The sequence below is a fragment of the Phyllobates terribilis genome, unplaced genomic scaffold, assembly GCF_046119375.1.
Source record: "Phyllobates terribilis strain yellow unplaced genomic scaffold, ASM4611937v1 Scaffold_3__8_contigs__length_932513732, whole genome shotgun sequence".
NCBI classification, from domain to species: domain Eukaryota; kingdom Metazoa; phylum Chordata; class Amphibia; order Anura; family Dendrobatidae; genus Phyllobates; species Phyllobates terribilis.
In genome coordinates this window covers 346,912,095-346,935,810 of record NW_027362763.1, presented here as the reverse complement: position 1 = coordinate 346,935,810, position 23,716 = coordinate 346,912,095, and the positions used below count along the sequence as shown (strand labels likewise).

At 46.1% G+C, this 23,716-nt stretch overlaps 1 protein-coding gene across 1 annotated transcript in view; it reads right to left on the bottom strand.

Annotated features, from left to right (window-relative positions):
• Nucleotides 1-23,716, bottom strand: part of LOC141259356 (uncharacterized) — a 751,467-nt gene that overhangs the window by 266,829 nt on the left and 460,922 nt on the right. Inside the window, exon 43 of the mRNA XM_073675220.1 lies at nt 2,254-2,332. Coding sequence (XP_073531321.1) covers nt 2,254-2,332 — 79 coding nt within the window. The remainder of the gene's footprint in view (nt 1-2,253; nt 2,333-23,716) is intronic.

The window sequence follows — 23,716 nt, the reverse complement described above, 5'->3', positions numbered from 1 at the left end:
CTGGGGGCCATCGGAAGGTAAGTATAGATTTAATTTTTTATTTTTTACCATTCTTTACGGTCACACTATATAAGTCCATGGATTTATATAGTGTGACCAAGTCGTCAAGCACTTTCCAAGTGATGCTAAAATCGCTTGGAAAGCGCTTGTCAATCCGCATGCGGAAATGCATGTGAAGAATGCTTTACTTCCCCTTGTCCCTGGCAGGAAAAACGCATGTACAATCCACATGTACAATCCGCATGCGTTTTTTCTGCCAGGGAGATGCAGAAATGCTCAGGAAAAATCCAGAGCATTTCTGCATCGTGGGCACATAGCCTATGACTTTTATGGCCTAATGTCTGTCTAGGATAGGAAAACTCCTTCAAAGTGTTTTTCTGACCTTTAAGGTATGTGCCCACGTAGCGTTTTTCAAGCGGATATGCTGTGGAATTTCCGCAGCGTAAACGCTTGTGAAATGCTATGTTATCCGTCCCCCATGGTCCCCAATGTGATTACGCAAGTTCTATGCACATGCTGCGGATTTTTCTGTAGCGTTTTTGCTGCGGGTAAAAATCCGCAGCATGTTCATTAATTTTGCGTTTCTGCAAGCGGAATTGCCTTTGCAGTGCAATAAAAAACGCAAGGTAATTCCGCATGTGGAAATCGCGCGATAAACGCACTATAAACGCGTGCGGAATTCCGCATGCGTTTATCCGGGAGAGGACATGCAGAAAATTTCTGCTTCATTTCCGCAGCGTGGGCACATAGCCTTAGACAAATTTTTGCATTCACTCTTACTGCAGACTGACAAATTGTGACTGTGCAATGATCACACTGTCATTATTAGAAGGACTGTGTGTTGCACTTGTTTGCAGCCCCCAGATACCTAAGACTCTCACCCCTGCATTAGTCAGCTGCATTTATAAGACTGGATAGCAAGCAGGTTTAACACATGTTTACAAACTGTTCAGCCATTTGTCACATGTAATTCTGTGTTACCTGTATACATGTACTGATACCTTGTTATTTTATTGCTCCTAGTTTCGCCGAATGTATTTACCAATGTTCAATAAACTGCATAGACTTCAGGAAACAGTCTTGTTAATGGACTAGAGTAGATCGGTCTAACTGCATCTCAATATGAAATAAGTGTAATAATAATAATTTTATCAAATACCTCCAATTAGAAATGTAGTATAGTTATTCTAATAAGCTATGTCGCTTACCCAATGGGCAGGGCATTTTAGTAGATTAGGTATCCATGGTTAAGACCACTCATATAGTGACAGTTAGTTGTTAGTGGTCATAACCGTGGATACCTAAGCTACTGCAATGCCTTGTGCATGGGGAAAGCGACTCAAAAGAACTTTGCTACATCTCTAAATGGAGGTATTTGCTAATATTATAATTATTATACCTGCTACATATTGGGATAGGATCTTGGAGATGGGAATACCCATTTAATGATGTTTTGAAAGAAGCAGACGAGAAGCTGGTCAGCACGTAAGTGTAATTCTGATAATCACATACCTGTGGTCATGTGACCGCCTGTACGCACTAGAAATATAGATGAGTTGTCACAGTGTGCGTCTTGAACGTTGTCATTATTTGGCATTTGCAGTCACATAGGATCAAGATCCCCAAAAATCCCTTTGTCATGAGTGATCTTTAACTTGCAGGTTATCCAAAACTTTGCTTATTTTTCTCTCTGTGCCTAGAAACTTACAGTTGTTATTAACCTGCCTGTTTTGCTAGGCGCCGATATCTATCAACTCAGTGTCATCAAGGACCACTACTGCCTGCAATTCTGTGACTCCTGGTGTCGTCATGATGACAGAGCAGACCTCTGTTAACATGAGGTTAAATGAAGTAGCAGAATCTGTGGCAAGAGTGGTTTGTGACTGCTCTAATCCAGAAGGTATTGGCACCGGGAACAACAGGCAGGTACTTAGCTAATACCTGTCTATAAATTCTTAATCCAATAGGAAAAAATAAGCCAAGTCCCAAATAACCCCTTTAATGTTTAATTTATTTCTAAAATAAAATCTAGTTTTTAAGTCTGCATAAGCCTTAGCAAGTAGAAAGCACTGCTGTCTAAGCTCTATTTATTTTCCGAAATCTGCTGTTCATGTAGTCTGTTACAAGTCGAGAAAAGGAATGCTAAATTTTATCACCCTCTGCTTCTACTTTTGGTGCTAGGGTGTACAAAGGCAAATGTTTAATATCCTGGACTTAGCATATTTCATGCTAATGAAACAAAAATTCACTTACCTTGTGAATAACTGAATACCACTTTCTGACCATCAAGGAAAGTGTTTATTTCGTCAGAATCACCCAGATACCACTCCACCTGGGAGATGTTAAAAAAAAAGAAAGTATGTTACGTTCTAAAATAATGGCATTGACCAAAAAAGAGTTAGGATATTCTCATGTTTTCTATTCAATGGTGATTTATCTATCATTAATAAGGATATATCACAAGATATGTGAAATGTATATAATGCCACCAACAATAGGTTTGGGCAATATTTAAAGAGCAGAGATGAGCGAATAAATTCAAGTGGAATTGAATTCTACTTGAGTTGTTAAAAAAACTGCATTAGTCAAAATGCTGATTTTTTTATTTGCTTCCGCCTGACTTCAGCAATATGGCGACCACTGGCCTCCATTTTTATGAGCCATGAAAGGCCGTCAAAATGTAAAAAAAAAACAAAAAAATAACCTTATACTCATTTCTCCTGTCTTCCTGCTCTTCATCGCCACTTGTATGGTCCTTGACGCATCTTTGGATCAACGTCAGCATCGGTGAAATCCTAGTACCTCGATTGCTTCCTGGTTTACTAGGCCTGGGAGTTTTCTGCGCATGCACTCGCCTAGGTTGCAGCCCACGCCTGGATGTATGATCTCACCTCGGGAACCCTCTTATCAAACACAGCAATCTCAGCCTAGCAACCAACGCTGGGGGATTTGATCGCTTGCCAATGCTGATCCGAAGTTGCAATGAGGACCAGACAGGTGGCGGTGAGTAGAGGAGTGGCCGAACAGGTCAACAGTGAGGTCAGTATAACTATTTTTTTGTTTGTTTGTTACATATTATGTTTATTATGCTCTGAGGACTAGAGAGAACCAGAGCATATTAAAAGACATTAAATTCTCAGAGAATTTCTCTGAGAATCGAATTTGCCAAGAAAAATGCGCAAACAGACAAAATCAAAATTTGCCTAATTCGTTCACCTCTATGAAATTAGCACATGCATTACTTCATCAAGCCAAGAAGAATTAGATAACACTTGTAGTAAAAACATAATTGGCCTGATTATTCAATTGTGGTTTCTTTATGTTACTTTTCATTTTTGTCTTGTAGTTTTCACTAACAGTTTTGCACCAAATTCATCTAATTGGCGCATGAAATTCATAGATTTTCTCAAAAAATTGTCTTGAATTAATTTATGTCTCTGTCTCAAATTAGTAAGGCATTAATTAAAAGGTATTTAGGCCAATATACAGGCAGAAATGCAATGATGAATCGGGTCCAATGTGTAGACTGACAAAACAGACTGCTAATCATCTCAGTAGTGATGGGCGAGCACTAAAATGCTTGGGTGCTCGTTGCTCAGGTCGAGCACATTGGAATACTCGGGTGCTCGACCTGAGCAACGAGCCCAATGTAAGTCTATGGCAAACTCGAGCATTTTTCAGGCGGCTTCCCCTGGCGGTCTGCAGAGGGACTAAAAATTGCCCAAATCGATGGGACCATTGCTCAAATGGCATGGGTACAGCATGGGGAAGACTCCTGGAAGCATTTCTAACTCCCAGGTCACTGCTGGCAACAATGTTGTCAGAGGTATTACGCCACTTTTACGGACTCACAATAAAACATACAAAAACGAAACCAAAATGGATGTTCCTGGGAAATATGTTAAGGAACATCCTTTCCAGGGTAATGACTTGTATATAAGGCAAAATAAATAACCAAAACCAAAAATACTCCTCCACACCTTGGGGTATGTTCACATGTAGCGTTTTTGATGCGTTTTTGCACTTTTGCATTGCTTTCAACCGTGACAAATGCATTCACCGGGAAATGTCATTTTAACATTTTACAATCTTATCTGGCCATGTGGTGTATGAGACATGATCAGACACATCCTGTTTCATTCATGAAGGAGGGACTCTGAAAGTCATAAAGCCTATTTTTATAGGGCCATCAGGCGGCCTTTACTATTCTTAAAGGGCCAGCAGTCGGCCTTCACTATTCTTAGAGAGTCATCAGCCGGTTATGATTTGTTGTTCCCATTACTATAGAGTGGGTCTCCTATACTGTTATTGCATATGCAGTGAGTGGCTGGGCTGCCCAAAATTTGGCCGCACCCCAATACCCCTTTGAAAATTTGGACGCACCCCAATAACACTTTGAAGAGACTTAGAGGAGGGCCTCCTGAAAACAATGTTCCCATTATTAGAAAGTGGGTCTCCCGTACTGTTTGCCTATGCAATGAATGCAAGGGCTGCCAAAAATTTGGACCTACTCCAATGCCCCTTGGAAGAGACGTAGAGGAGGGCCTCCTGAAAAACAATGTTCCCATTATTAGGAAGTGGGTCCCAATTGTATTTGCCTATACAGTGAATGCAAGGGTTGCCAAAAATTTGGAGGCACTCCAGTGACCCTTGGAAGAGACGTGGAGGTCAGAGGGCCTCCTGAAAAACAATGTTCCCATTATTAGGAAGTGGGTTTCCCATTGTGTTTGCCTATGCAGTGAATGCAAGGGTTGCTAAAAATTTTGAAGGCACTCCAATGCCCCTTGGAAGAGACAGAGGGCCTCATGGAAAAATGTTCCCATTATTAGGAAGTGGGTCTCCCATAGTGTTATCCTATGCAGTGAATGCAAGGGTTGCTAAAAATTGGGAGGCACCCCAATGCACCCGGGAAGAGACGTGGAGGGGGGCCTCATAAATAAATGTTCCCATTAGAAAGGAGCGCATCTCCTAAACTTGTAATGCCCGTGCACTAAGTGTATGGGCTGACAAACATTTATCCTGGGGGGTATACATGAACATATTGTATAAAAAATGTATTTTTACAGGCATCATAAACATCCTTTAAAAAAATTATGTTGGTGTTGCATCACGGACAACGGTCTCCCTGGTGATATGGTGGTGGAGGATGAGGATGAGGAGAAGGAGGAGGACAAGAGCAAATAGCCAAAATCAGGAAGCGTATACCCATGTGTGGGTGTGAAAAGGTACATGGGAATACACCTCCCAAAAAAAGACACTGGATTTGAGTTTATGTTACGCTGCTATCATTTGGTGGTGTTGAGAAGTCTGGCCCAATCCAGCCCTTGTTCATTTTTATAAGAGTCAGCCTGTCAGCATTTTCAGTTGACAGGCGGATGTGCTTATCAGTTATAATTCCACCAGCAGCACTAAAAACCCACTCTGATAAAACGCTAGTGGCAGGGCCGGCCAGGACCTCCAAGGCATAGAGAGCCAGTGCATTCCACGTATCCAGCTTGGATACCCAATAATTATAAGGCACAGAGGAATCACGGAGGACATTGGTATGGTTGGCAAGGTACTCCCTCAGCATCTTCCCAAACTTTGCACTCTTTGTGAGAGTACACCATGCCTCAGGGCCTGTGCGATGGGAGGGGCTGAGAAAATTCTACCAGAACTCTGACAGTTTTCCCCTGCCTCTGCTGGATTGGAGCTGTGTCTCTCTCACCTGTAGTCCTTGTTTGTCCAACGAACTGTGACCTCTGTCGCCAGCATTTTCACATAGAATTTTTTTTTATAGTTTTGCAACAAGGGCCTTCTGGTACTGCCACATCTTTGTAGACTTGTCCGCCTCAGGAATAAAAGATATAAAGTTCTCCTTGTAGCGTGCGTCTAGAAGTGTCACCAACCAGTAATGACTGTCACCCAAAATTTTGAGAACGCGAGGGTCATGGGAAAGGCTGCATAACATATGCTCAGTCATGCGTGCCAGACTGCTAACATTCAAGACTTCCGTGTCCTCACCAAGAGGACAACAGACCATGCTCTTCTACTCATTCTCCTCCTCTCTATCCTCAGGCCATCCATGCTGAACAGACGGTATGACAGTTGTGTAGGTAGTACCATCTAGAGCGCATGAAACTAGCTCCTGTTCTTTCTCCTCCTCTTCCTCATTGTCACCCAATCCACGTTGGGATGAGATGAGGCTGGGCTGTGTGTAATCACCCTGTATGGTTCCTTGCTCCATCTCATCGTGCGCCGCCTGCAATGCATCCTCTATGATTTTGAGCAGAGAGCATTTCAGAAGACAGAGAAACGGGATGGTGATGCTAATTATGGCGTCATCGCTGCTCACCATCTTGGTGGAGTCCTCAAAGTTTTGAAGGATGGTACATATGTCTGACATCAATGTCCACTCCTGAGGTCTTATGTGTGGAGTCAGAACTGAATACCGACGGGCTAGTTGATGCTGGTACTCAACAACTGCACTCTTCTGCTCACAAATCCTTCCCAACATCTGCAGTGTGAGTTCCAACGCGTGGGGACATCACACACCAGTCCTTGAGCCGGAAGCTGCAAACGCTGCTGAAACACGGCAAGGTCGGCAGAAGCTGTAGGTGACTTTCTAAAATGGGCACACAGGTGGGGTACTTTTACAAGCAGATCCGGCATATGGGTAGGATTTGAGAAACCGCTGAACCACGAGGTTAAGCACATGGGCCAGGCATGGTACGTGTGTGAGCTGGCCTCTCCTCAGAGCCGCCACCAGGTTCCGGCCATTGTCACACACGACCATGCCTGGCTGTAGGTTCAGCAGTGTGAGCCACAGATCTGTCTGCTCTTTCAGAGCTGTCCACAACTCTTCAGCATTGTGCGGTTTGTCACCTAAGTGTTATGATCTGCTACAAGCACTAAGGAAAGACAGGAGATCTGTCCCTACAATAGAACTAAGCTAGATCCCTACGATGTAACGGGGAACCTGATCCTGCGATCAGACCCGCTAAAGTCCTCAGATAGTCTGAACGAAGACCCATAGATGTGAGGAAGGGATCCCTACAAGAACTAGGGACTGGGAGAAAGATGGACACCTCCTAGCAGAAATTGTAGCAGTAAAAGGACAAACAAACAACATAGAACATAGAGGTCCAAAGACCTAGCTAAACTGTCTGAGTAAGGTAACAAAGCACCTGGCTAGCTTAAGAGTAGAAATTACAATGAAGTCCAGCATGGCCAGAAGGGCGGAGCAGGATTAAATAGGCAAAAAAGGTCATGTGACCAGCATAATAGAAAAAACCTAACAGGAGAGTTCTAACAGTGCCCCCTCTTCTATGAGAATCCTCCGGATCCCCTAGGCCCAGGCTTATCAGGAAACCTCTTGTGAAACGCTCTGACAAGTATGGAAGCAGAAACATCATCCGCCCTCACCCATGAGTTATCCTCGGGACCGAAACCCTTACAAGCGACGAGATACTGCAAACTCCCTCTATACCGTCTAGAATTAAGGATGCGGGAAATTTCATATTCCCCGTCCTCCACCACCGGAGGAACAGTAGCAGTGACGTCTCTATCTGATACATCAGCTTTTTTCAATACAGAAACATGAAACACTGGATTAATCTTCCAGGAGGTGGGAACCTCCAACCTAACAGCAGATTGGTTAACTACCTGAAGCACCTTAAAGGGCCCTACAAACTTGGGACCCAATTTTTTAGAAGGAATCCTCAACTGCAGATTCTTAGAGGACAAATAAACCATGTCACCAACTGTAAACAAAACCTCTTGACGTTTCCTGTCAAACTACCTCTAAGATTTTTTGTTAGCCTCCTGAAGATTACCACGCACATCCGTCCAAACTCTTTCCAAATCACCGGAAAAACTCTCCTCCTCAGGCACAGCCGATACCAATTTGGAGAATGACCCAAAAGAAGGATGTCTCCCAGAACAACAAAAAAAAGGCGAACACCCAGCAGAAGAGGATGTATGGTTGTTAAGAGCAAATTCAGCAAGCGGCAGAAACTCAGACCACCCCTCTTGATTGTCTGCCACAAAACAACGCAAGAACTGCTCAACATCCTGGTTCTTCCTTTCTGTCTGGCCATTAGACTCAGGATGATATCCAGATGAAAATGACAAATGAACTCCCAACCTGTCACAAAAGGCACGCCAGAAACGAGCCACGAACTGAGGTCCCCTATCAGAAACAATGTCAGTAGGAACACCGTGGAGTCTGACAATCTCCTTGACAAAGGCCTTAGCGAGTGTCTTAGCGCAGGGCAGTTTGATGAAGGGAACCAAGTGACACATCTTGCTAAAATGGTCCACGACCACCCAGATGACCGTGAAACCCTCAGAGGGGGGAACGTGAGTAATAAAGTCCATAGCCAGATGTGTCCAAGGTGCACTAGGAACCTCCAGAGGGCAAAGCAACCCCGCAGCAGGAGCATGCGAAGACTTAGATCTAGCACTCACAGTACATTGACGCACCCACTTAATGACTTCCTTCTGCCATCCAGGCCACCAAAAACTGCGACCCACAAGTCTCTTGGTCTCAGAAATTCCTGGATGACCTGCCAACCGAGACTCATGACACTAAACAAACAAATCTCTCCTAAAGGTCCTAGGCACAAACAACCTCCCATGGGCAGTGTTAGATGGGGCATTCTCCTGTGCTTTAAGAATCTCATCTTCCAAAACGGAGTCCAATGCAGCAATCACAACACCTTCTTGTAAAATGCTCTCCTCCTCCTCAGCACCGACCATGGGAGAAAAGCTGCGAGACAAAGCATCAGCTTTAACATTCTTGGTACCCGGGATGTAAGTAACGGAAAAATTAAACCGCGAAAAAAAAGTGCCCACCTAGCCTGACGGGCATTCAAGCGCTTGGCAGCATCAAGATAGATCAGATTTTTATGATCAGTGAAAACCTGAATGGGAAAATCAGCACCTTCCAAGAGATGACGCCAGTGTTCAAATGCGAGTTTAATAGCCAGCAATTCCTGATTACCAATATCGTAATTAAGTTCAGTCTCAGAAAATTTTTTTGCATAAAGGGCACAGGGATGTACTCCATCCTTGTTTTCCTGAGACAGCACCGCACCGACCCCCACAGAAGAAGCATCAACCTCAACCAAAAACGGCTTAGTCACATCAGGCTGCATAAGGATGGGGGCAGAGCTGAACCTCTCCTTTAGAAACACAAAAGCTTCAATGGCCTCAGTAGTCCACTGAACCGTATTAGAACCTTTCCTGGTGAGATCGGTCAGTGGTTTAACAATAATAGAAAAATTTTTTATGAATTTTCTGTAATAATTGGCGAAACCGAAAAACCTCTGTATCGATTTCAAACCAATAGGCCTAGGCCATTCCTGCACAGCTTGAACTTTCACCGGGTCCATCTCAAAGCCCTCGCTGGAGATAATGTAGCCCAAAAAACTAATTCTCTGTACAGCGAATTCACATTTCTCCAGCTTAGCAAAAAGCGAATTGTCAATCAATAACTGCAATACCTCACGTACGCTCCGCCAATGAAACTCCAGGTCATGCGAATAAATCAAAATGTCATCCAAATACACAACCACATTTTTGCCGATCAAAGGTCTAAGGATGTCATTAATAAGATTCTGAAAAAATGCTGGTGCATTGGTAAGACCAAAAGGCATAACCAGATTCTCAAAATGACCCACAGGAGTGTTAAAAGCAGTCTTCCATTCATCATCCTCCTTCATGCGCAACAAATTGTATGCCCCCCGGAGATCAATTTTAGAGAACCACTTGGCCCCCACTAACTGGTTAAACAAATCAGGAATCAATGGCAGTGGGTAGGGATTGCGTACGGTAATTTTATTAATCTCGCGAAAGTCCAGACTAGGATGTAAACCGCCATCCTTTTTTTTAACAAAAAAAATCCAACAGCCACAGGTGACTTAGAGGGTCTGATATGACCGGCGGCCAAGCTCGTCTGTATGTATTCCTCCAAAGCCTTTCTCTCAGGAATAGTAAGATTAAATAAACGACTTTTAGGAAGAGTCGCTCCAGGGACAAATTCAATGGTACAGTCATAGTCTCTATGGGGAGGCAAAATTTGCAACTCCTCCTCAGAAAAAACTTTCCAAAAATCCTGAATAGGTACAGGTAATTCCCCTTTATCCACAGCAGCAATGCGTCCGTTACAACACTTGTCATAACACTTAGGGCTCCAGGACTTAATTTCATTGGTAGACCAATCCAGTACAGGATTGTGCAATTTTAACCAGGGCAACCCCAAAACTACTGGAGAAGGCAAATTATTTAATACCACCAAATCCAAATTTTCTTGGTGAATACCATTAATAGTGAGGGGAAATTCATAAACCTTGTGAGTAACACATTTCAAGGGAGAGCCATCGACAGAAACCACGGCAATAGGGGATGACAAAGGTTTGGGTTTTAATTTAAGTTTTTCCAAGAATCCCCCATCAATCACATTCAGAGTAGAACCACAACCCACAAATACCCGAAATTCAATTAATTCTTCCTGAGCTGCGGTAGTAGCAGAAAGAAATACACCCTTAGTGTTTAAACAGGCTATACGAGCGTAACTGACCTTTTTTTTTTCTTTGCTCATACGAAGCACACAGTTCTTAATGAAATTGTCAGATTTACCGCAATAAAAGCACAAACCTTCAGAAAACCTGCGGTCTTTTTCCTGAGAGCGGGGTGACATCGCCCCAATCTCCATCGGCTCTCCAGTGTCAGTACAGACCCTCTCAAGACTCGGAGCTGACATGGCAGAGGATTTACTCTCATTAACCCTTGCACGCAGTCTCCTGTCCACCCGTATAGCTAATTGCATTGCCTCCTGCAAGTTTCCAGGTGTAGGATAAGCAATCAGCAGATCCTTAACCCTTTCACCTAGCCCAGCAAGAAACAAACTTTTCAGAGCAGAATCGTTCCACCCCACCTGAGCAGACCACCGACCGAAGTGAGTACAATTATTTTCCACATTACCTGATCCCTGCCTCAAATGTCTCAATTCCGTCTCAGCTGATGAGACACGATCAGGATCATCATACAACAACCCCAAAGCAGAAAAAAAACTATCCACTGATCTAAAGCACGGATCACTAGGTTGGAGAGAAAAGGCCCATCCCTGAGGTTCTTTGCGCAAAAGTGACATTATGAACCCTATGCACTGTGATTCATCACCAGAGGATCTGGGTCTCAAACGAAAATACAATAAACAAGCATTTTTAAAGGAAAAAAAATCTTGTTGTTCACCAAAAAATAAATCAGGCAATCGTACCTTTGGCTCCACAAATTGCGCTCCAGAACAGCTACTCACGTGTTGTTGGAGCTCGGCCACCTCCAGAGAGAGTCCCTGCAGGCATTGAGCCAAATCCTGAACCGACACCATGATGGAAACTGGAGGTCTTTCCTTAGAGAAATTTTTTGGCTGGACTTACTGTTATGATCTGCTACAAGCACTAAGGAAAGACAGGAGATCTGTCCCTACAATAGAACTAAGCTAGATCCCTACGATGTAACGGGGAACCTGATCCTGCGATCAGACCCGCTAAAGTCCTCAGCTAGTCTGAACGAAGACCTATAGATGTGAGGAAGGGATCCCTACAAGAACTAGGGACTGGGAGAAAGATGGACACCTCCTAGCAGAAATTGTAGCAGTAAAAGGACAAACAAACAACATTGAACATAGAGGTCCAAAGACCTAGCTAAACTGACTGAGTAAGGTAACAAAGCACCTGGCTAGCTTAAGAGTAGTGTTGAGCCACCCCCGTAGTGTTCGAGTTCGGTTCGGTTCGTCGAACACCCGTGTGTTCGCCGAACTGTTCGTCGAACTGTTCGTCGAACACCTTCGAACACCGTTAAAACCAATGGCAGGCAAACAAAAACACATAGAAACACATAGAAAACACCTTCAAAGGTGTCCAAAAGCTGACAAACTGCTCAGAAGACACAACTAACACATGGAAAAGTGACAAGTACATATAGTCATGCGAAAAGAAAAGAGGTGGAGGAGTAAAAGGAGGGGGAGACACAGATATAGGCATGTCATGCCCTTCTAAAATCCAAAAAGTGAGAAGCCGACACGTTCAGTCCGCTCCTGCCCATGCCACCTCCGTGTCGCCGGGTTTGTGCCAGAGCCGCGGTGAACCCTGACGGCCAGCCCCCCTCTCCCAATACTGGTGCCTGTCCGCTGGTGGGTCGAGCGAGCCCCCCTGTGGTGGAGGCAGCTCTAAGCTTTTTAATTTAAATTGTCTCTCTAATTTGAATGAATACACTTTAAATCCATTTACAAGGATCTATTGGAGGGCAAGTCTCATGCCAGCAGCCGCGTAATTCCAGCTCCAGTAGCGTCCACTAAAGCTGCTGCAGTTAAAAAGCTTTTATAAGGATCGAGCTCGGCTGTCCACCGCAAGGCATCCTACTGCCAGTCCCAGCCCCTATGCCTTGGGGTGCCTCCTGATGCTCTTCACTGAGTATCCCGTGGTCCCGAAGCATTTCCTTTGAAAAAATTAAGTGTCCAAACTACAGGTGGTGTAGCTTGCTTAACAGCCGGGATAATCCGCTTACTAGCAGACACTGCTACTAGGCACAAAGTATTTCCTGGGCTAGATGCAGTTAAAAATTTGTAATTAGATACTCTCGTTGGATGCTGAGAAAGCATTCCATAGAGTCTCCTGGCACGCCATATATGATTCTCTTAAAAAGCTTGGGGTAGGAGTCTAGGGGACCCTTTTATAGCCAAAATCACGGCCCTGTATCACAATACGTCACCTAGGCTGAAGATAAATGGAACTGTAGCACCCTGAGGGCTCGGTTGCTACAGAGGTATTGCACCTCACCCAGAGGTGTGATATCTCACTCTCAGGTAAGGATGGAGTGTGGATCAGGACCCGACACCTGCATGCATTACACCACATTGCCGTGGGACAGGGCGACCAATATGCCTCTGAGATGGGCACGACAGTCCCTGTCCCTGGCTGGAGTGGGGGGAGGGAACACTGAGGAAGGGGAACCCTGTAGTGCAGGAGCAGGGAGGAAGCAGTTCCTGGGTGCATTGAGAAGGGAGTATAAAAGGTGGGCACCATTTTATTTCACTGCAGAGAAGTCTGAGCAGAAGTGGCAGGGAGCAGGGGCTCTGCATGAGCTCTGCTCCGGAGGCGGGCCTAGTAACAGAGGCCCAGGCCTGGAAGAGGGAGAAGGAAGGAAGAGGAGCGGAGAAGGCTCCAGGAACGAGGAATGAAGGGATCCCAGGGGTGCGGACGGGCGAGTCGCCACCGCACGCCCGAATCCACCTGCGTGGAGGGGTCAGGCCAAAGGGGGAGACCGGTCCCTGAAACTAGTGGAGGCAGGAAACGACCCTCAGCTAGAAACTGGAGGCTGTGACATTTTATGTGGCGCAGCCCCTCGCTACACCCGCTAGGAAGGCACCACATAGGGTCAGGGAAACTGGCGCCAAGTTTACCAAGAGGAGGCCCGAGGCAGCCGGACAGAAGGGTTGGTAAGAAAGGCCAGACAAAGGACACACAAAGGGGGTCCTGTGAAGTGCTCCAAAGTTATCTGGGAGTTGTCTGAGCCCCTCACCTGGTGAGCACAGTACGACGTGGACAGCCGTTACCTGCAGACGTGGTCTGGATAATAAGAACTGCGAGTAAAGGCCCTGGACTGCATCACTGACTCCGTGTCGTTACTGCTGCTGCCCTGCACCATCACCCCCATCCTCCGCATACACTGCCCTGAGGCTATACTCCTCCCGTGGGGAGTTATGCTACGCTCTGCTGCATCCACAACACCAGCCTCAGCGGTCTGCCCTGCAGCGGCGGTTCACTCTGACCGCAATCCACGGGTGGCGTAGTCGGACATTTAAACATCAAAACCACATAAATAGTTCCGCCACTGGTTTGACCACCCTGAGCCACGGAACCGGGTCGCCGCCACGAAGACTACAACCACCAGCATCCACCAAAAAGGGTCCGGCTCCGGGTGTCCCAAGGCCCAGGGGGTGCATCAGAACATTTTCATCACCTTTCACAATCACCAATGGGACAAGGCAGGGATGTCCTCTGTCCCCTCTCTTATACATCCTAGTGACGGAGCACCTGCTCTCATCAATTCGCCATAACCCCAATATTAGGTGGATTGAGGTGGGAGGCACCGAGTACAAGTGCTCTCTATTTGCTGATGATGTCCTAGTATATATCACTCAATCACATATATCCATCCATGCTGTTATGGCTGAAATAGATCACTTTGTTACATGGTAAAATTTTAAAATCAATGCAGCGAAGTCTGAGGCCCTCGATGTCTCCCTCCCCAAATCCATATAGGATTCCATCCAGTCCAACTTTCCCTTTGCCTGGCCCTCACAGGGTATCAAATACTTAGGAATTCCTATTCATAGAGACCTCTCCCATCTATGTTATCTTAATTTTGGGCCCTTTATTGAACAACTCCATACAGACCACGGTTGGCAAGTTAGAACTGTAAGATTCACTACGTGAACCACTGGTGTTTTGTGGGAAAGCACATGTACACTGTGTTCCAAATTATTATGCAAAAAGTGTTTAGGAGTGATAAGGGAAGAATTTGTTTGTTTGTCAGTTAAACTCATTGATGATGATGTGTGTCAGGGCTCTTTATATCACTGTAAGCAATTGCAGACACCTGTGCTAATTAGTTTGGCAGGTGTGTCCAATGAAAGGCAAGACTACTTAAGAAGGCTGTCTCACATTATTAAGCAGCCTACATTTTCTGCCAAAATGGGAAAGAAAAAGGATGTGTCGGCTGCTGAGAAGCAACAAATTGTGGAGTGTTTAGGTCAAGGCATGACTACAATCAACATTGTGCGATGATCAGGATGAAGTGTCTTGGCAATCAAGAAGTATGTAGCTGATTCACAGTACACACGTGTGCGTGCTGATAAGGGCAAATTGAGGACTCTTTCCTACAGGCAATTACGTCAGGTTAAAAGAGCAGCGGCAAAAAAGCCTTGTCATAGCAGCAGACAAGTTTTTAAAGCTGCTGGTGCCTCCAACGTCCCCCGAACAACAAGATGCAGGGTCCTTCAGAGGTTTGCAGCTGTGCATACGCCATCCTGTCGACCTCCTCTATCCACTTCACGCAAGCAGAAACGGCTCCAGTGGGCTAAACATTACATGAAGACTGATTTCAAAACTGTTTTGTTCACGGATGAGTGCCGTGCAGCACTCGATGGTCCAGATGGATGGAGTGGAGGATATCTGGTTGATGGACACCCCACGCAAACACGGCTACAGCGCCAACAAGGAGGAGGTGGAGTAATGTTTTGGGCTGGAATCATGGGGAGAGAGATTGTCGGCCCCTTTAGGATCCCTGAAGGCGCTAAAGATGAACTCCATAATGTATGTGGATTTTCTCAAACAGCACTTCCTGCCATGGTTCAAGAAGAAGAACCGTGTATTTCACAGCAAGATCATTTTTTTGCATGATAATGCACCATCTCATGCTGCACATAAAACATCTGCATCTCTGGCTGATATGGGCATAAAAGGGGACAAACTTATGGTGTGACCCCCATGCTCCCCTGACCTCTACCCCATTCAGAACCTCTGGATCATCATCAAAAGGAGTGTCTATGATGGCGGGAGGCAGTTCACATCTAAGCAACAGCTCTGGGAGGGTATTCTGTCCTCATGCAAAACAATTGAAGCAGAAACCATCCAAAACCTGACAAATTCAATGGACGAGAGAGTTCAGAAGCTCCTTTCGAACAAGGGGTCCTATGTGAAAATGTAACATCACCTAGAATAAAGTTTTGAGATGAAAACTGTTTGATTTCAGTTTCTAATAACCTGCTAATGCTTATAATTTCAAAAATGACCATTTTTTTGGTCTTTATTAAAATGAAAAGGTTGATCGAAAAGTTTGGGGGATCTAAGAGTGTGGCAACCCAGTAGTCATGATTACTTCGAATTCTGACAATATGAGGGTCATGTTGCAGGTAGCGCAGCAAGAAGGCACTTATGTGTCTTGCGCATCTCGGAGCCCCAAAATTATTTTCCGGGCTAGATGCAGCTAAAAATTATTATTAATTTTAAATCTGGTGGAGCTTAGTATAGATGGCCTAATAGGATCAGTGCTGCACACTGCTACAAAGCCCAAATTATTTTCCAGCCAAGATACAGATAAACATGATTAGTAATTTTAAATCTGGTGGAGCTTATTATAGATGTCTAACAGAATCAGTGCTGCACACTGCTACAAACCCCAAATTATATTCCAGCCAAGATACAGATAAACATGATTAGTAATTTGAAAGCTTAAAACGGTTGGTAGGGTGATTTTAACCAATCATCAAGCTTTTACTCTCCCCAGGATGACACAGGGGTAGAAAAGTCGTTTCGGATCCATGATTTGTTCATCTTTATGAGCGTGAGTCTGTCTACATTATCAGTGGAGAGCCACGGGCGCTTATCTGTCAGCACACCACCAGCAGCGCTGAACACACGTTCAGACAGAACGCTGGCTGCGGGGCATGACAAGATCTCCAAGGCGTAAGTGGCTAGCTCCGGCCATTTATCCAGATTGGAAGCCCAAAAAGAGCAAGGGTCCAGTGACACAGTCATGGCTTCAATGTTTACTTGGAGATACTCCTGTACCATCGTCTCTAGGTGTTGACTATGTCAGACTTCTTGTCTCCTGTGGCCTTGCAAAGGATGGGCTAAAAAAGTGGTGAAATGATTCCGCAAAATTGAAGTTACCAGCAGATACTGTGGTTCTGTTACGGTTTGAGTGCTGAACACTTGACGGTCCCACGGTTGGCAAGTTGGAACTGTGAGATTCACTACGTGCACCACTGGTGTTTTGTGGAAAAGCACATGTAAGATTCTGCAACAGTCTCTGCTGATACTCCTGCATGCGTGCATCCCTTTCTATGGCAGGAATAATTTCTGCAAATTTACTTTGTACCGGGGATCTAACAGTGTGGCAACCCAGTAGTCAGGATTATTTCTAATTCTCACAATTCGAGGGTCATGTTGCAGGTAGTGCAGCAAGAAGGCACTCATGTGTGTTGCGCATCCAGGAGCACCAAGTCCCTGTTGTGTTGGTGGCGAGGTAACAATCATGCTTCCTTTCTCTGTCCTCTCCCCCCAACCTCGCACAACAGAAATGTGATCAAGGTCTCCCTCATCTGATGAGTCTTCCATCAGTTCGTCCTCCACTTCTTCCTGGGCTCCTGCACCTTCCTCACTAGTTTGGCTGCTACCATGCGCCCTGGTAAAACCATCTCCCCCACCCTCACATGCCTGCCGCCTTGGTGCTGCCGACCGTCTGGACCTTGCAGATGTTAGCCCTTCCGCATACAACTCCTCCTCCTCTACTTCCTCCACCTCCTCTTGTGCCACCACCTGACTCCGAATTCTGTTTAACATGTGCTCCAGCATGTAAATCACCGGAATAGTCATGCTGATAATGGCATCGTCAGCACTAAACATCTTCGTCGCCATTTCAAAACTGTGCAGAAGGGTGCATAGGTCCCTGATCTGAGACCACTCCTCCAGCGTGATTTGCCCCACCTCTGGATCTCGTTGGCCCAGGCTGTACGTCAGAACGTATTGCACCATGGCTTGTTGGTGCTGCCACAGTTGCTGCAACATGTGCAGAGTTGAATTCCACCGGGTAGGCACATCGCATTTTAGCCGGTGAAGTGGCAGGCCCAACGACTTCTGTAGAGATGTAAGTCGCTGAGCTGCGGGATGCGAACGGCGGAAGTGAGCACACAGCGACTGTGTCCTCTGCAGAAGGCCATCTAGTCTGGGATAGTGGGCTAAAAATTGCTGGACAACCAGGTTCAACACGTGAGCCATACAAGGCACGTGTGTGACATTGCCCCGGCGAAGGGCCGCACCCAGGTTTGCAGCATTGTCGCACACGGCCTTCCCTGGTTTCAGGTCCAGTGGAGACAACCATTCATGAAATTGGTTCTCCAGAGCTGACCACAACTCCTCAGCTGTGTGACTCACATTTCCCAGACATTTCAAAGTAAAAACCGCCTGATGACGTTGAGCCCTACTGCCAGCATAGTAAGGAGGTGTGCAGGATCCCTTCTGCGCAGTTAGAAAGCTTGTGGCATGACCAGACAGGCTTTGGGTGCAGGTGGAAGACCGAGATGAGGTTGAGGAGGCAGAAGCAGTGGAGGAACTTTGACATAAAGAGGATTGACGCACAACTCGTGGGGACGGCAAGACTTGGACAGCAGCCCCTTGTCCTGCTGTCACCATAGTTACCCAGTGCCCAGTCAGTGACATGTAACGCCCCTGTCCATGCCTACTCGTCCAAGTGTCTGTGGTGAAATGCACCCTGTCACACACAGAGTTTCTCAAAGAAGCGGTGATGTTGTGTGCGACATGCTGGTGGAGCGCAGGCACACCTTTCTTTGAGAAGTAGTGCCGACTGGGCATCTGGTACTGGGGCACTGCGACGGACATGAGGTCTCGAAAATCCTCTGTGTCCACCAGGCGGAAAGGCAGCATTTCTGTAGCCAAGAGCTTGCAGATGGTGAAATTCAACCTCTTAGCTTTCTCATGGCTAGGAGGAAATAGTCTTTTACTTGTCCACATCTGAGGGACCGAGGGCTGGCTATTGTGCTTAGACGGGGTTGATAAGGGTGTCCCCGGCAAACTGCCGGTCTGTGAGGAAGATGCAGGCGGACATATTAGGTTGCCTTGATCCAAAGGTGGTGCTATCGATGTCGGACAGCGCTCAACACCAGCTGGTGTTACCACCTCCAAAGAAAATGATGACCTGCCAATCACTCTGGCTGTTGCGGGTAAAGAGGTGGCAGGTCTGCGCCCCAAAACAGGTGTGACTGCTGTCCCCCCAGTCACAGAGAATGAAGAGGCCGCGGATGCACAAGATATGGCAGACGGTGGTTGGCCCGGCCGGCTAGGCCGCATTGTAGCACACTGAGCTTCCCACTGCAACTTATGCTTCATGTCCATGTGCCGGTTCATGCATGAAGTACTCAAACTATGTATTTTTTGGCCTCTACTTAGCTTTTGCTGACAAATGTTACAGATAACACGAGTTGGGTCATCTTTATCGATCTGAAAAAATGCCCAGGCTATGCAAGGCTTAGCACCCATGCGACCTGAAGAGCCACCACGACTTGTGGTGAGAGGCAGAGTTGTGTTTGAGGATGCAGTTGTTGACGTGCTTCCAGTACTACGTCTCTGTCCAGGAAGGCGCAACATGACCTTGTCGTCACTAGCATCTTCCTCCACCTCCTCTGCTGACCTCATCTCTTGGCTGACTGTGGGTTGACAGTAAGTGGGATCTCCAACCTCATCATCATCACCCTGTGCGTTATCACACCCGTCGTCCTCAGAGCCAACCTGTTCCTGCCCTGACAAAAAACTAAAGTTGTCGCTCCAATCAGGTATTTGAGTCTCATCATCGTCTTCCTCATTGTCTCCATCAACAGGAGTTAAAGTTTGGGAATGAGGGTCTACATTATGGTCAGAACCTTCTGCGTCTGGTCCTGGATCTGACTCATAAAGATTCTGGGCATCAGTGCAGATCATTTCCTTGTTTGGATTCACAGAAGCGCTGGAGTCGACCTCTGATTCCCAGGCTATAGTATGAGTAAACAGCTCTGCAGACTCAACCATCTGTTCTACCTCATACTCAGACGGGCAGCTGGAGATTTGGGAGCTGTGAGGAAGCAAGTGCGATTGAGGTGACACCTTTGAGGACTGGAGTATTTGTGATGTTGAAGTTGATGTGGAGGAGAGCCCACTTAAAGGAGCACTTGATATCCGTTGAAGCACCTGCTGTTTTTGTGCCTAATCTGGAATTTGTAGCGATTGGCGTGGCCGTAAGAAAGGGATCTTATCACATTGTCCGCTAAAAGAAGTAGACATTTTAGTTTGGCTGGAAGATGGTCTTTCTTCTGCAGATGTAACTGTTGCTTTAACACCTACCCCACGGACACAACCTTTTTTCCCCTTCCCAACACGCCTATTCCCCTTTCCACCAGCAGCAGGCCTTTTTCCACTCATTTTGGTGGTTAACTAATTCACAACTCTGGAGTTGTTTGCACAAAAAAACAATGGATGGGAACCGAGCAGAGCTGAGTGGCCAAACAGTGGTATTAGGCCAAAACTATTGGCTGGGTTAGATGCAGAAAAAAATTATATTCGATTTGCAACCTGATGGAGGTCAGTATAGATGGACTAATAGAACAAGTCCCACACACAGCTAGAAGCCCAAATATATTTTCAGAGGTAGATGCAGAAAAAATATATATTCAGTTTGCAACCTGATGGAGGTCAGTATAGATGGACTAATAGAGAAAGTCCCACACACTGCTAGAAGGCCAAATATTTTTTCAGAGCTAGATGCAGACAAAAAATTATTTTGAATTTGCAACCTGATGGAGGTCAGTATAGGTGGACTAATAGAACAAGTCCCACACACTGCTAGAAGGCCAAATATTTTTTCAGAGCTAGATGCAGAAAAAAATTATATTCAGTTTGCAAACTGATGGAGGTCAGTATAGATGGACTAATAGAACAAGTCCCACACACAGCTAGAAGCCCAAATATTTTTTCAGAGGTAGATGCTGAAAAAAATTATATTCAGTTTGCAACCTGATGGAGGTCGGTATAGATGGATTAATAGAACAAGTCCCACACACAGCTAGAAGCCCAATATTTTTTCAGAGGTAGATGCAGAAAAAAAAATATTTTTAATTTGCAACCTGATGGAGGTCAGTATAGATGGACTAATAGAGAAAGTCCCACACACTGCTAGAAGGCCAAATATTTTTTCAGAGCTAGATGCAGAAAAAAATTATATTCAGTTTGCAACCTGATGGAGGTCAGTATAGATGGACTAATAGAATGATGCTATGCCCAAAAGATTTTACTTCACTAGGTGCAGTAAAAAAATTGGTATTCTATACACAGGTGGTATATCTTGCAACACAGATAGGCTACTCCACTGACTAACACACTCTGCAATAGGCCAAAAAGGATTAGCTTTGCTAGATTCAGCCAAATGCTGTGAAAAAAACTTGCACAGCACTGGCACAGACCTGCCTGGCAAAAACTGATAGGAACTGATGTAACCTAGTCCTGAAAAGGACTGCAATTACAATTAGTCTTTACTCCCACAATCTATCTATTTAAGAGCACAGACCTGCCTGATAAAAGTCGTAGGAAATGCTGTAACCTAGTCCTTAAAAGGACTGCAATCACAACTATTCCCTACTCCCAAGCTATCTGTAGATTTGTGCGAAAATTGGCTTGAAATTAACAAGGTATAGCGCACACAGCAACAGTGGTGCCGTCTAACACGCAGCTGCAGCAGTGAGAAAATGGTGGCGACGGGGAAAATGGCTTGGTCTTATAGGGCAAGGACATGTGACATACACTGCCAATGACACATGCCCTTGCTTGTGTGAAAAACAGCAGTTCGCTCCGTGTGTGCGCTGCTGATAGGCTGACAGACTGCACCTCCCCACTGCAAATGCGGGAAAGAGAAAAAAAAATGGAAATCTTCATTATTCCTGCAGAGATCCATCCCCTGCCCCTCCCCTCACCCCGCTGTACACTCAAACTGCGTATTAACATTAATTTTCATCATTACTGAGAAAAAATCCAGTTATGATTTTGGTGCACGAACAGTTATCGAACATAACCTCGAACAGCCGAATTTTTCTCAAATCGTTCGTGTTCGCCGAACGGCTCGAACACCGCCCAAAACAGCTCGAATTTGAGATTGGCGAACAGTTCGAGTAGAACAACGCTCATCTCTACTTAAGAGTAGAAATTACAATGAAGTCCAGCATGGCCAGAAGGGCGGAGCAGGATTAAATAGGCTGAAAAGGTCATGTGACCAGCATAATAGAAAAAACCTAACAGGAGAGTTCTAACACTAAGCATATTAGCTTCAGCACAACCTGTTGCCGCTTGGCCGAGGCAGTGCTGCAGTGCTTCCAGCTTGTTACTGATGTGGTCATTTCAGAGATGGAGGCTGAAGAGGAGGAGGAGGCTGAGGAGAATGAGGTGCAGGAGCTGTAGACTGTGGGGGCAACCCTGATTGCCCTAGGGTCCGCAATCCATGGCGTTGGGAGGACATATTCGGTCCCAAGGTCCGACTGGGTCCCGGCTTACACTATGTTAACCCAGTATGCCGCCAGCGAGATGTACCGTCCCTGCCCACAAGTACTTGTCCACGTGTCCATGGTTAGGTGGACTTTCCCGGTAACTGCGTTGTTGAGGGCATGGCTAAAGTTTTGGGACACGTGCTTGTGTATTTCGGGGACGGCACACCGGGAGAAATAGTGGCGGCTGGGGACCGAGTATCGAGGGACGGCCGCCGCCATTAGGTTGCGAAATGCTTCTGTCTCTGCGAGCCTAAAAGGCAACATTTTGAGCGCAAGCAGTCGCGAAATGTGGGAATTTAGTAGAGCGGCCTGTGGGGCGTTGGCTGCGTATTTGCACTTTCGTTCCAATGACTGGTGTATGGACAACTGAACACTGCGCTCGGACAAGTACGTGGACGTGCTTCCTGATGCTTCTACTTGGGAGTGTGCAACGAGAGGTGCAGGGCAGGAGGCATCTTCGCATGCATCATGGACAGGGGATTGGCTTGCATGCACAACAGCGGAAGAAGCAGTGGTGCCACCCGCAGACACTGTTACTGAACCCTGGGGTTCGGCCCACAAAGTCAGGTGCTTTGCTGCCATGTGCCTGGTCATGCTGGTGGTGGTCAGGCTTGTCGTTTTGCCAACCCTGCTGATGCTGGCCTGGCAGGTGGTGCAAATGGCCTTTTTGGGGTTATCGGCAGAATCTTTAAAAAACAGCCAGACTCGGGAAGACCTAACAGTTGTACTGGCAACTTCCTTCGTGTTGGTGTTACGGGGAACGTTTGCCTGCCTTCTTTCTGCGGCCACCACACTTCTTCTTCCTGCCTGTTGGGGTGCTCTGCCTCCCTCCCCCCGTGTGCAGCTGTCCTCACTCTGCATGTCCTCCTGCAAGGTTGGGTCAGTTACTATATCATCCACCACCTCGTCTTCCACTTCCGCACGCTGGTCCTCCTCCTGACTTTCTGGCAATTGTGTCTCATAATCGTCCACCTCTTGTGACACTTTCCCACTGTCGCCTTCATATGACCGTGGCTGCTCAAATATTTAGGCATAGCTACATGCTATCTCCTCTTGCCCCGCTTCAAGTGGACCAGGCGAGAGGTCCGAATATATAAATAGAAAAGTGAACCGCTCTTCGGAGCACTTGGATGGTGGGAGGAAGGAGTTTCAGGATGAGGAATATGTGATCCAGACTCATGGCTACTGAGATTTGACCGTGTGGAAGACAGGGTGGTGGTGGTGGTGGCTAAGTGACTGGAAGCATTTTCTGCTATCCAACCAATAACCTTTTCACACTGCTCTGTTTTCAATAGTGGTGTTCTGCAGTCCTCTATTAATTAGGACAGGAAAGTCGAGCGAGAAGATGTGGGTGTTTGTTGTGGCACAATTTCAGCTGGCTCATGGCATCGGCCTCTGCATGCACCATCACCATCACGTCCAGTTCCCCGTCCCTTGCCACGTTCCTTGCCCATTTTAAATGGAGGGCAGTATCTTCCACACTCACTACAAATGACTGAATTTGGAGCGAACTTATATGTGATCCGTGTGACGGAGAAACCACAGTTTTAAATAGCTGGCCTGTAGGTAACTATTTCAACAGCAAAC